Source organism: Harpia harpyja, chromosome 7 (genome assembly GCF_026419915.1).
Source record: "Harpia harpyja isolate bHarHar1 chromosome 7, bHarHar1 primary haplotype, whole genome shotgun sequence".
NCBI classification, from domain to species: domain Eukaryota; kingdom Metazoa; phylum Chordata; class Aves; order Accipitriformes; family Accipitridae; genus Harpia; species Harpia harpyja.
Window position 1 is genome coordinate 54,836,421 of NC_068946.1, and position 12,508 is coordinate 54,848,928.

General features: G+C 43.4%; 1 protein-coding gene across 1 annotated transcript in view; it reads left to right on the forward strand.

The window, feature by feature from the left end:
- Positions 1-4,781: 4,781 nt before the first annotated feature.
- EPC2 (enhancer of polycomb homolog 2) overlaps positions 4,782-12,508 on the forward strand; it is a 51,519-nt gene continuing 43,792 nt past the window's right edge. The window contains exon 1 of the mRNA XM_052791378.1: positions 4,782-5,194. Coding sequence (XP_052647338.1) covers positions 5,042-5,194 — 153 coding nt within the window. The 5' untranslated portion in view covers positions 4,782-5,041. The remainder of the gene's footprint in view (positions 5,195-12,508) is intronic.

Genomic DNA, 12,508 nt, shown 5'->3' on the forward strand with positions numbered 1-12,508 from the left:
ACATATGCTCAATTTAAATACTAACTGTGAGAGAGATGAATATAGACATGTACGCATGTCTACATCAGTGAAGAACAAATTTCAGCCTGCAAAAGTAAAAATATCTTTATAAGCACCTACGAATGACCTCTCTTAAAAGGAAAGCTTTTGCTTGGTATCTGTTGGGCAAACTAGTTGTTCTGTAAAGAAGTAGTGTGTCATATAAATGTGCAGGTTTGTGGAATGTAATTCCAAGACAAATTCATCTTGTTTCATAATGGCATTGTTGTTCACTTACTGGTTGAATTGTGTCATAAAAGAGCGCAGTCGCAGTCAAGAGTAGATTTATCTTTTGACTAAGAATCCAAGATTTTATACAATAGGAAACTGCTGCACTGGGTTCCTTTAAAGAGCTGATGACCCCTCCCGATGCCTATGTTAACCTTCAGACATAAAGCACGCTTTCCTTTCATTTTAAACGTATTTCTTGACATGGATATTTTTGGTATAAAACTCCTAAATCAGGAGCTTCCTGCTGCTTCCTAGCTCGAGCATTTTTCATCATTTTACCTTCCTGCTATAATGTGGGCAATCAGCTATTTTCATAGCTGCCTTTTTATTTAGTTTTGTATAGTGTCTGTTGCTGTTGGGCTCCAGTTTTTAGCTCAATTTTCAACTTTCATAATTTTCATTCAGAGCTTTAAATCTCCCAAGAAGCTATTCCATACTAGATTTCAGGTTTTGGCTGACAGGTTTTGGTGACCTTAAAGAGGAAAATGTGCAGGCTGCCAGTCCCCTAAACCCTTTGAATAATTTGAAATAGAAATGGTTTGGAACAGCTGATACATTTAACTCTGAACATTAGCCACTAAGCATGCTTAGTAGCTACTTTGATCAAGCTCTTTTTCCTGACAAAACCCCCTTTGAAATGAATGGGACAGAGGTTCCTTTCACTTCAATAGGAGTTCTCAGACATAGGGAGAAAGAAGGACTTCATAACCTTTAAAAAGACTCCCCTAGTCCATTCATATATCTCCTGGAAAGCTCGGCACTTTCCCTTGTGCTGAAGTTACTAAGCCAGCCTCCTGGCTACTTTTAGGCTCCCATCTAGTGAAGCTTTGCTTAAACATGAGATCAAAACACTCTATAATGAGGCTGCTGCTGCTGCTGCTAACGAGGCAGGAATCCTGAATGTACAATGGCTGTATCAGTGACATCGGAAATACTTGTTAGCATAGATTCGTCAGCATCACTTTCTTAATCGCATCTTCTAACCCTCATGCAGTGTGTACCTGGCACGTTGCAGAAGACAATTCTTCTATACACTTCATATCTTGATGATTATTTTTGTGTATCTACAGTCAAGTCATTAGCACCCTAAAATACTAGTTATCTTCTAACATCGCACAATTAATTGAGGTTTCAAACACCCCACAAGGCTGATGAACAACACCATCCCTTTTCGGAGGCCATTAACCGCTTCTGTAGTCTCTGTTTCTATACTGTCCATGCATTTATTTTTTTTTTTTTACTACTTCTTGTACTTATAAGGTAACAACACACAAAACAAAGAACTATTACATCCTCATGACATATCGTATTGCAATAATGTACATTGAGATTTCTTGACATAACCGTCCATAAGTGATGCTTCTGTTTAATGTAAGGCTAATGCAGGGAGATGTATATTATTAGGGAAAAAAAGAAAAAAAAAAGAACAGGAAAAACTTGCAAAAAGACCACCAGAAATGTCCCAGGCTGTAGGCAGCTACAGTGAGAACAAGCATTCCTTGTGTTAAATGTCACTATGGAGAAGCAGAACCAAAAGCAAGGACGTGATAAAGCACCCAAGCCTATATAGCTCTAACATTTCTCTTGATATATGTGTTCAAAAGAAATTTGGGTATTTTTGGCCTATCCAGTATGCAAGTGTGCATATTCAGTTGCGTTATCTTGCACAGAAAATACGAAGGCAAGTCAGAATTCAACTACTGAACAAGTACTTTTGTTTGAGACATTGTTTCCTTCATTTCTGCATCAAAAGTAAGTTATCTATAGGTCGAATACAGCTCATAATTTTTTTACAGCTGAAATTCTTCAGAAAACCTGTAATATTTTACAAGATGAAGAGATCAGAGTATGTACTGAAAAGATGTGTGGTTCTGGCTTAAAGCTAAGCTAGTGTAAGTTGAACCTTTAGTTCTACCCACATTCGGCTCTGTGCAATGGCTTTTTTGACTACATAAAAACACTCAGAATCCTACAGGGCATAATTTTAAAAAAATTGCATTGCTTGTAGAAATAAAATAATGGGATGAGTTTAGGGCTAAGAGCCACCTCGAGGGTAAATATGTTGCATTTTTGTTCTTTTTTTGTTGTTGTTTAAGCAGTGAAAAAGAACAGAACATGGACACAAAGGGAAAAGGTTATTGCTATCTATTGTTCAGTTGTGCTAACTGAAAAAGCAAAAATATCTGACGGCAGTGTGTAAAATGCCTCTTTCTTGCTAGAAGGGAAGCAGAAAGAGGAAAGTCCTTCTTGTCTTTTAACTACTTGAGGAAGTACTTCAGGAGGAACTGCCTGTTCCATGCAGCTAACGTAACCTTTTCAAACGCACGTTATCTGTACAGCAGGGCCATAACAGCATCTGTGTAATGGTATTTATAAGGAAAATTCATGAAACATGAGCTGAAAATGCATTTTATTTACTGAGACTGGAATTCATGACCCTCGTATGTTGTTTGTCAACAACTGTAGGGGAAGCTCACTCGTGGGTACAATTTTTAATGTCTGTGCCAAAATGTGAAGGTGGGTCCTGGCAGGTGGGGTTGAATTCGGTTCAGCATTTATTTTAGGCACACATTTAAGTAGCGGATAAACAAGACAACTTCAGGCAGAAGTGCGTCGCAATTACTCTTTGGAAAATGGCAACCGTCTGCTGCTACCAATCAACTGAGAATCAATCTGGAGGTATCAAAACGATTTTGGGTGTTGGAAGTTCGGCCACTTCTAAACTGGTGCTGAACTATACGTTCTAAGCTAGAAACTATACAACTTTTAAATATTTGCGCGTTAATTCTAATCCAAGTCAAGAATTGTCTATCTTTATGACTAAAAATATTTTAAGTGAATTATAAATAAGTGCAATCTATCATAGTTTTGTTCTCTGTTCCTTTTTCTCATAATTTTTAAAGCTTCATTTGTTCATATGACTATTACTGAACATTGACCTGATGCTTTCACAGGAGTAGCTAATATAATTTCCAGCTCTCTTTCCCAAGCTAATTTGAGTCCATGGCTCATGAATGTAATGTTATTGCTGCTTCTTTTTTCCTCTTGTGTATTACTGCACTTATTTCATCTTCCTTATCTCTCTCTCTGGCTGACACAGTTCTTTATTCTTCGTTTTGTAAGTCATGTGTTTATCATGAACAGTAGTTGTATTTGCTATATAAAACCATATAAATAACAAATGCAGCAGGTAACTAAAAATGAACGGCAATTCAGAGACTGAACCTCTTGGGTCAAGCTTTTTTTTTTTTTTTAATCAAAAAAAGGGCATATTAGATACAGTTGGCACTGTGGTCCAAACGGTAACATCGTCAAGTTTTGTCTGCCTAACAGTTCCAGTTTACTTCAGAGACGGAAGATTGCACTGACAACTCCTGTGAGCTCTACGGTGGAGTTGAGAAAAAGCAGCTGGCCTGATCTCAGGGTGTCAAAATAATATGGAAGTGACAAGGTATTTGAAGTACTACAGGTCTTTGATGAAGGGCTTTGCTGACTAAAGTCAATACACTGAACCGACGTGGGAAGCCCTGGATCGGTAGAGGACTGTGGCTTTCTCTATGTGGAGAACTCGGGTTTTTTCTCTCCCAGTCAGACGCCTTGTTCCTCTCTGGCGTTTCATCCTTTGAAAAAGCGGGCCGAACCGAACAGGAGCGAGGCACTTCTACGGCCAAAGAGCGTCAACGAGCACGCACCGCACAGCTACCCCCCAGTAACTCCAGACCTACGGACAGGTCTTTAATACAAACTTCTTCTGTGCATGAGAAGCACCTTATTTTGCCGTACGCAGAACTTAACATCTCTTCGAGGCTCAGTCCGTGCGGAGAGCAATACAGGACATCTCTCTTGAGGAAGGGAAAGAAAGAAAAAGAAAGAAAGAAAACCCGAGCAGGTCTGAGTTTGTTTCTGAAGCGTTGGTTTGTAACAGTAAGTGAAGCTAGTTCTCCTGACGGCTGTCTTTATTGCTAAAACGTTTTAATCCCCAAACAGCTAACGGTGAGAGCCCTTTGGAGAGGAACCCGGGGCCGGCGAGGCGGGCTCCAGCCCCGCAGAGAAGGAGCCCGCCCTTCACCGCCTCGCAGTCACCACACGGGCTTCCCGCCACCCGCCACGGAGGTGACCCTCGCTGCCTCTCACCGCCCCGGGGGCGGCCGGCAGCCGGCGGGGCGCATCGTTCGCAGCCACCGCCCGTCCCGGCGCCGTTTTTTCCAGTCACAAGCTCCTCCCGATGCTCCGCCCGTCAGCGGCGGGCGGGGGACAGCGAGTTCCTTTCTCTCCCCCCCCCCCGCCATTTCCCCACACGTCTCGTCTCGCCTCAGCGGGCACCGTCCCGTCCCGCCTCACACGGCCGCGTCCCCGCCGCCGCCCCCCCCCCCAGCTCCCCTCAGCCTCCCGCCTTCGGCTGCGCGCGCACCGCGGCTGCCCCCTCTCCTTCTCTCCTCCCTCCTCGCCTCTCCCCCCCCCACCTCCTCCTCCACCCCCCCCCCCCCGAGCTCTCGCGTTGGCTGTCGGGATCGCTGGCCGCTTTGGTTAATGTCCGCCATGTTTGCCATGGCGCAGGGAGCGGATCGAGCGAGCCCGGCGCGGATCTAGGGCTGCGGGGCGTGAGCTGTGAGCTACGGGCGGCCCCGCGGAGAGCTGTTCCGGGGCGGCGGGACCCTCCATGGTGGTGCGGGCCGGGTGCGGGAGCGGCTGGGAGGCGGCGGCGAGGCCGCACTGAAGGCCCCCCCCCCCCGCCCGCCCGGCCCCGGGGTGTTATTGTGAGGGGGAGACAATGAGCAAACTCTCCTTCCGAGCCCGGGCGCTAGACGCCGCCAAACCGCTGCCCATCTACCGCGGCAAGGACATGCCCGACCTCAACGACTGCGTCTCCATCAACCGGGCTGTGCCGCAGATGCCCACGGGGATGGAGAAAGAGGAGGAATCGGTAAGGGAGCCGCGCAGGGGGGGCACCATTGTTTATCAGACACCCCCCTCCCCTCACGGGAAATAGGCCATTGGCATTCACCAAGCGCACTACGCACGCTCCCCACCGCAGCGCTGCACGGTTCTTACGGGGCCCTGCGCAAAGAGCGCAGCGTAAACTGCTGTCCGACGCCGTAAGCGGGCCCTGCTCCGCCATCTTCTTTGCGTCCCGACTCGCGAGTGTTTTGATTAGTGGGGGGGGTGGTGGGGGGGGGAGGCCTTTACGCTAGCGTAAGAAGGAGGAAGGCGCAGGATGCATCTCTGAATGAGCGAGCGAGCGCTGCGGCCGCAGTTGGCGTAGCGTGCCTTTGCTGCCGCCGCTTCCCCTTGTGCGCGGGGAGCGGGAGCGGGGCGGACCGGCGGCGGCTCCGCGGACGGGGAGCGGAGGCAAGCGGGAACGGGACGCCCTGCCTCTCGCTTCCCGCCGTGGCAGAAGGCGCTGGAGAGTGCCCCGTTCAGCTGCGCGGCCCCGAGCCGGAGCAGCGTGGTTTTTCACGCCGCGGGGGCAAACCGGGCGCTTCAGCGGGTGTAGTGACAAGCGGCCTTTTGCCTTGTCGGCCCCCGCTGAAAGCAGAGGACCGCTGTGGGCTGCGCTTTGCGCTTGCTACAGGTTGTCCGCATGTGCGCTGGCAGGGTAGGGGCTGGAGGGGACGGCGAGCAGCTGTGGCTCGTAGGGCTCGTTCCCTGCTGCAGATGCTGTGGGAGAAATTCTCGGTAGTTGTAACGAGCGCGCGTCCTGGTCGTACTTTTTTTCGAGAGAGATGTTTTGCGCTGCACGGTGCACATCGGATGTCGGACGCATCAGCTGGACGTGTTGCGTTAAGCGTTAGGATTTTAAGCGTTTAGATGAGTTCTAAATAAACCAGCAAGTGTTAAAAAATAGATACACGATGCTTGTTCTTCTTATAGTGCTGGGGGGGGGGGGAGGCTTTTGTCCGCTTAAGTAAAGGTAAGTTTCTGGGGTTTTTGACAAGCAGTAGGACAGCACCACTTTGAAAGTCCTTGCCTACAGTTCTGGTGTCGTTTGAATGTACTGGTTCGTCTTACTGATCTTTAAACATCGACTCTTGTGCTCCTTAGAGTTGTATAAGGCTTAGACACAGGCTGTCGCCTAATGTGTCTGTACTTGTATGTAGAGCCGATAGTAAATGCACCCTCAAGAATTTCTTCAATGAATCCATGTCTCCGCCTCGGCCAAACCCCTGTGCGTGTGGATTGGCTTTTCAGAGGTTACAGCTGTCAAAGGAGGCTCCATGCCTTTCTGATTGGTTTTTCTCACTTGACTGTTGATATTAAAAGGATTCCTCTGTCTTACCGTTGTGTTTTGGTGTGTTTGTTTTGTTTTGGTTTGGGTTTTTTTGCTATTTCCCCCACTGTTTTACAGTGGGCAATACACCATGATCAAAACTTCCAGTGCTTCCCAAAGAGTAAATTTCTGCTAGAATCTGCGTGTGTATTTAAAAGGAACAACAGTGTGGTACTAACAAAGCAATCTTGGAGAGTAATTTGGTTTTCTCAGTCTTTAAAGTCTATCTTGCAGCTCTGTGTTTGTTTTATAAATGATTGTGTTATTTTGATAAATTATGTTTTAAATAAACTTGTTAATGGAAAATTGCTGTAAGAGTTCAAGCAAGCAAGCTGCTTGTGAACTGTTTAAATGATTGTGAAGATTAGACTTCAGTAAAGCTGCTTTAGTGTTGTACTAAAATGTTGCTTTTCTGTAAGAATGAATTTTATTTTCTTTGCACTGAATTGTGGCTATATTTGATGTATTATGTAATAGTCTTGAAATGGTCATTGAAGCAATATATAAGCATAGTGCTAGATACATCAGGCAGACAAGATTATAAACTGTACTATTAATAGATTGTTCAGATAATTGCTGTGGAGTGACACATTCATGGGGTAGCCCTTTTTCCAGTGTTGCACAAATAATTCTTTAGTGTAAATTTTTTGTGCTAGTGGTGTGTAAAGCCATTCTAGGAAAGGCTGTTGTGGATGACAGTAGTTAAATATTTGAGATATATTTAAACAGCTTTTATTCATAGCAAATATTGCTATGACCGATTTGATGTATTTTGAAGGGACTTTTGGGGGGAGGAAGAGATCCACATAGTCGTTTCTGACATCTCAGTTACTTGAGTGTCTCAAGGCCTTTTTTTAGCCCGGACTTTTGCCCAGGGGTGCATCTTGTGAAAGGTGTTTGAACCATCAGGGTGGCTGAGGATTTACATTTGCTGTACAAAGACGCAAAGCTCATGTTACGCTGGCCCCAGTATGCTGCTTCCCTTGCTGTGCCACCCTGTGTGAAGCCTTGGTGAAATCAGAAAGGTCTTGTAGTACAGTGTATCATGGGGTCAGATACCATCTTCCAGGGCTGACTCTCACTGAAAATAACAATGTATTTACAGATTTGCAAGATGTAAAATGGTTAAGATTGATATGTCTATCTGACCTGTTCTTTGTAGCCTACTCTTGCTAGTACAGGCGTATGATTTGCTTTGGTCATGATTGATATTTTGTATATACAAAATTGCAGCGTTTGGTACATATGCTTTTAATGTGTTTGTTTTGTGGTTGATTTTGTGTTGGTTTTTTGTTTTGTTTTTTTGTTTGTTTGTTTTTTGTTTTAAACTAGTACTATTGTTTGGAACATAGAAAGGCTTAAAGTCGGGCAGGGGTGGGTCAACACACCTTAATGATTATCACTCATTTCTACTACTACTACTAAAGTTATTTGGACTGTGTATTAAAATGTCATACAGTCACTGTAGTCCCAGACTGGGCAGCAATACATGCTGCCGGTCATACCACTACAAGAAAGTATACTGTCCAGTTTGTCAAATATGCATCTTTGACTTTTCTTTTGCTTTGATCTTGATGAATATTCTGGAACTATTTCTATTTAAGTATCTTAGAGATTTATATCCACTTGCAGCATTTTACAAGTCAGCAGCTCATTTCTCTTACTTGGAGATTACAGCTGTGAAAGAATTAGGCTTCTGGTCTGTAGCATGTTTGTTAGCAAGTGTTTATAATTTACCCTAAATTAAACCTGAGGAGGAAAATTGTGTGGGTTTGTTTTTTGTTTTTAAACTCATGTGAGAGAGAGATTACTATTAAGCAAAAGCAGGAAGATCTCCTTTTGTGAGCTTCAGAAACTGAGCAGGAACATTTTGTATTGTTTTTTTCTGATGAGTAAGAGTTGTATTTCATAATGTTAATGAATTGTTTTGGCTAGAAGGGGGAAAAGTTGCAGAATAGATAAGCCCTGGTTTTGTTTCTTATTGCATAACTATGTGTTTTTTTATTTGAATACATATTACTGGAGATTGCTGAGTTGCACATTGTGGGGGAAGAATTGTGGTTAATAATGAGGCAAATTCAGGCTGAAGGCTTTCGGAAATAAATTTGAGTTGTTAGAAAGCTAAAAGCGTGGTGGTAATTGATGATACCTAGATTGCCTGGTCAAAGCTGTCTGAATGTTCATCTCAAAATTCTTGTTTGAACATACATTCACTTACAGCTAAGTTTGACATCACATGACAAGGCTAAGGTTATAGAGGAAAAAGTGCATGAATAGCAAGTTAAGGATGTGGTTTAACGTTATTAAAATGCTGACAGAGTACGAATGAGAAGTGACTTTCATTCTCAGTCCTTGAGTAATCACCTTGGGATGATCTTTCACTGATTGTTAAATATAATGGTCAATTTTGAATATTTTGACAGGCTGGAAGTAGTTGACTTGAAGAAATTTTTTCTTGCTTTCTTTTCTGTTTGTACTCTCTCCATCCTTTAGTTCATTCAGTTTCTATTGTAACACTGGAAACTTGAAGTGTTCAGCATCTGGCTTTCAAGGCATCCTGGAGCTAGTGATGCTTCTAAAGCAGCAGATCCATTCTCCTTTTGAAGCAGGAAGCATTAACTTTGCACAAGTCATAGTTTTTTGTGTGGATATTTTTGCTGATTCAGTGTAACGTAATGAATATTTTTGCTGATACAGTGAACTGGAAGAGTTCAATCAGGAGGACTTCGAAATACATGCGTACACACAGAGACATCAGTAATTTTATGGCAGTTCTTACTTTCTTTTTTTCTAGAAGTTATGACCCAGTCCTACATTCACATTTTCTTGCACGTGTTCTTATGCCTAAATGTTTGGTGGTGGGGTTTTTTTGTGATTGCTGTTTATAAGATAAAATAATAGTCATTTCTTAATCTTTTCTTGGAGGGGCTTCATCCTGCATGTGTGTCGTGGTTTAACCCCAGCCAGCAACTAAGCACCATGTAGCCGCTCACTCACTTCCCCCCCACCCAGTGGGATGGGGGAGAGAATTGGGGGAAGAATGAAGTAAAACTCGTGGGTTGAGATAAGAACAGCTTGATAGAACAGAAAGCAAGAAAATAATAACGAGAATAATAACAATAATAAAATGACAATAATAAAAGAACTGGAATATACAAAACAAGTGATGCGCAGTGCAGTTGCTTACCACTCGCTGACCGATGCCCAGTTAGAATCTGAGCAGTGATCTGCACCCCCTGGCCAGCTCCTCCCAGTTTATATACTGGGCATAATGTCCAATGGTATGGAATACCCCTTTGGCCGGTTTGGGTCAGCTGCCCTGGCTGTGTCCCCTCCCAGCTTCTTGTGCCCCTCCAGCCTTCTTGCTGGCTGGGCATGAGAAGCTGAAAAATCCTTGACTTAGTCTAAGCACTGCTCAGCAACAACTGAAAACATCAGTGTGTTATCGACATTCTTCTCGTACTGAATCTAAAACGTAACACTATACCAGCTACTAGAAAGAAAATTAACTCTATCCCAGCTGAAACCAGGACAATGCGTGAGTGTAAACACATTGGTATTGGTTGGGGACTTCGGGGGTGCTCTGCTTTTGCCCCTTTTATCTGTTGTTGAAATGGTACACATCTTACAGATTATGCTTTTTTTTTTTTTGTACATTGCATTAATCGATAGTGTCATTTATTTTATGTGGAGATTCATGAAGTTGTTCACATATTACAGCTAATTGTCAACATAAAGGCAAGTAGTCTTGTTTTGATACCCGTTATACACACTGGAGTTGTGTTGAGTGCCCCTGTGCTACCGGCTTGCTTTCTGCAATGAAATCGGAGTTTGGAGTTCAGTGCTCGAGTCTCCCTGCTCCACTCCAGACACACTATCACATCTTTATTGGGAAACATAAGTCTTTTACAGCTGATTTTGTATATGGAAGTGTTACAGGTAGTTGCTTTCATAGCATGAATAGATTTTTTTCTTTTAATCCTAACTTAGTAATAATTATACTAAATTACAATTGTAAACCAATAGGTGCCTTAAAACAATTAGCTTAAATTTTATGATGCTGATGGTATTTTCTTTTAGAGAGAGATGAAGTTCTGTAGATAGTTGTGCTGTCGATGTCCATGACTTCTAGGAAGGTGCTTAAATAAATGCAATTAAGTATTACAGACTGTCACAGAAAGCATGAGGTTGGAAGGGACCCTGGAGGTCATCTTGGCCAACCACCCTGCTCAAGCAGGGCCACCTGGAGCCTGTTGCCTACAACCATGTCCAGACAGCTGTTGAATATCTCCAAGGTGGGAGCTATCAAATGTGTGAGGACTTATTTAAGCTGTTGATCAGACGTACCTACCTGGTGCTGTCTGATGCACTCAGGTTTAGGTTTCAAAACATAAATGTGCATAAATGACTCCCCATGTGGACAGAACCTATTCTAACTTGAGATTTGTATGTTGGATGTGCATGCATAACCTGTGGTTGAACCCTCAAAGTTGCTTACAAATGAGGGGCTTTGTGGAACAAAGGAGAAGCCGGGACACCAGTGTGTAAAATAGAAGGTCAACAGAGGATAACTTTAGTTCAAACCATGCAAATATTCTGTAAAACAGAAGTCCCTCAAAAACACTTTATGGAAGTTTAAGTAGGAAATTCAAAAGACTGTACTTCCATGCAAAAACTAAATGAAATTGAGACAGCAGACTTGCCTTAGGAAAGAAATGGGGTTTGTTTGATTAGAATCAACTGCCTTATGTGTTGGGGAAATGTAATTTCCCAGTGGAAGTTTATTTCTCAGTTTGAGTTCAGCACCTGTATTTATTTATTTATTTGGGGTATGTTTGGAGACTGCTGGGATTACTGAAGTATGTTTGGTAGTAGGTAGCATAATGCTGTGCTGTAATCTTTATTCATGGAATTTTAAACTTCAGTTCTGTTTATAAGACTTCTTTCCCTGCCTTCAGGTCCTGTATTTTTCTCCCTCCCTTTGAGACCCATTGCATCATGCAGTGATGTTCCTCAGAAGTGCACATTTCAGCTCCATTTCCCAGCCATTATTTCAGTTTTCAGCTGTGATCCTCTATCCTTCCTGTGCTTTTACCTGCAAAATATTTTTGTGGCTAACAGAAACTTCCTTTCAGTCCACCACTGGTACTTTTTAATGTCCCATTCGATAAGTGTATATCAGACTTAACACTAAGCAGGTTGGACTGTGTTAGCGTGATACTGCAGTGGGGATGAAAGTAAGCTGTTGTTGAATGTGGACCTCATCTAAATGTTAGAGTAGCTGAGCGTAGTTAACTGGTGAGCTGCTAAACTGAGTAGCTTTTGTTTTAATTTGTTCTGGCTGTATTTATGTGGCTGAAGTTAAACAATACAAAGATTTGCTCTTAAGTCTCAAAGTCGGGGTCAGTTTATTAGGGCTTATCACATTAACACCTATCAGCTAACCTGTAACAACTGCTTGTGAGTATAGGCTTAGCCTGTGACAAATGTCAAGTAATTTATCTTGGAGTGTACTTTTAAGATACAGCTGAGCCAGAGTAACTGGCGTGCAGCTGGTAGGGGTGTTCTGCTTTTCGGAGTACTGAGGCCCATCTGACTCGATAATGGGAGCTGAAAGCCCACCATGGAGAAGTTGAGCATCCTGTACTTTCAAGAGAAGTGGTAGGAGCACGTGGGGATAGAAGGCATGGGAATGGAGAAGCATGAGACTAGTATGCTTTTGGTCTCATCCTGAGGTTAGATGGGTTCAGCCATATCTTAAAACCACACTCTTAATTGAGATAAAAGTTGCGTTTTTGCTGCAGGCTAGAGTCCTATGCATAAGGTCAGTTAACACCAGTGAAATCTGCCCTATCAGTGAAATCTGCCCTAACTGGTTTGGGTGCCTGAGTCCATAGTAGAGAACAATGGTATCTGCATGGACATTGAGAGTCACACCCCAATTCATTATGCAGGAACTTTCCCTTATAG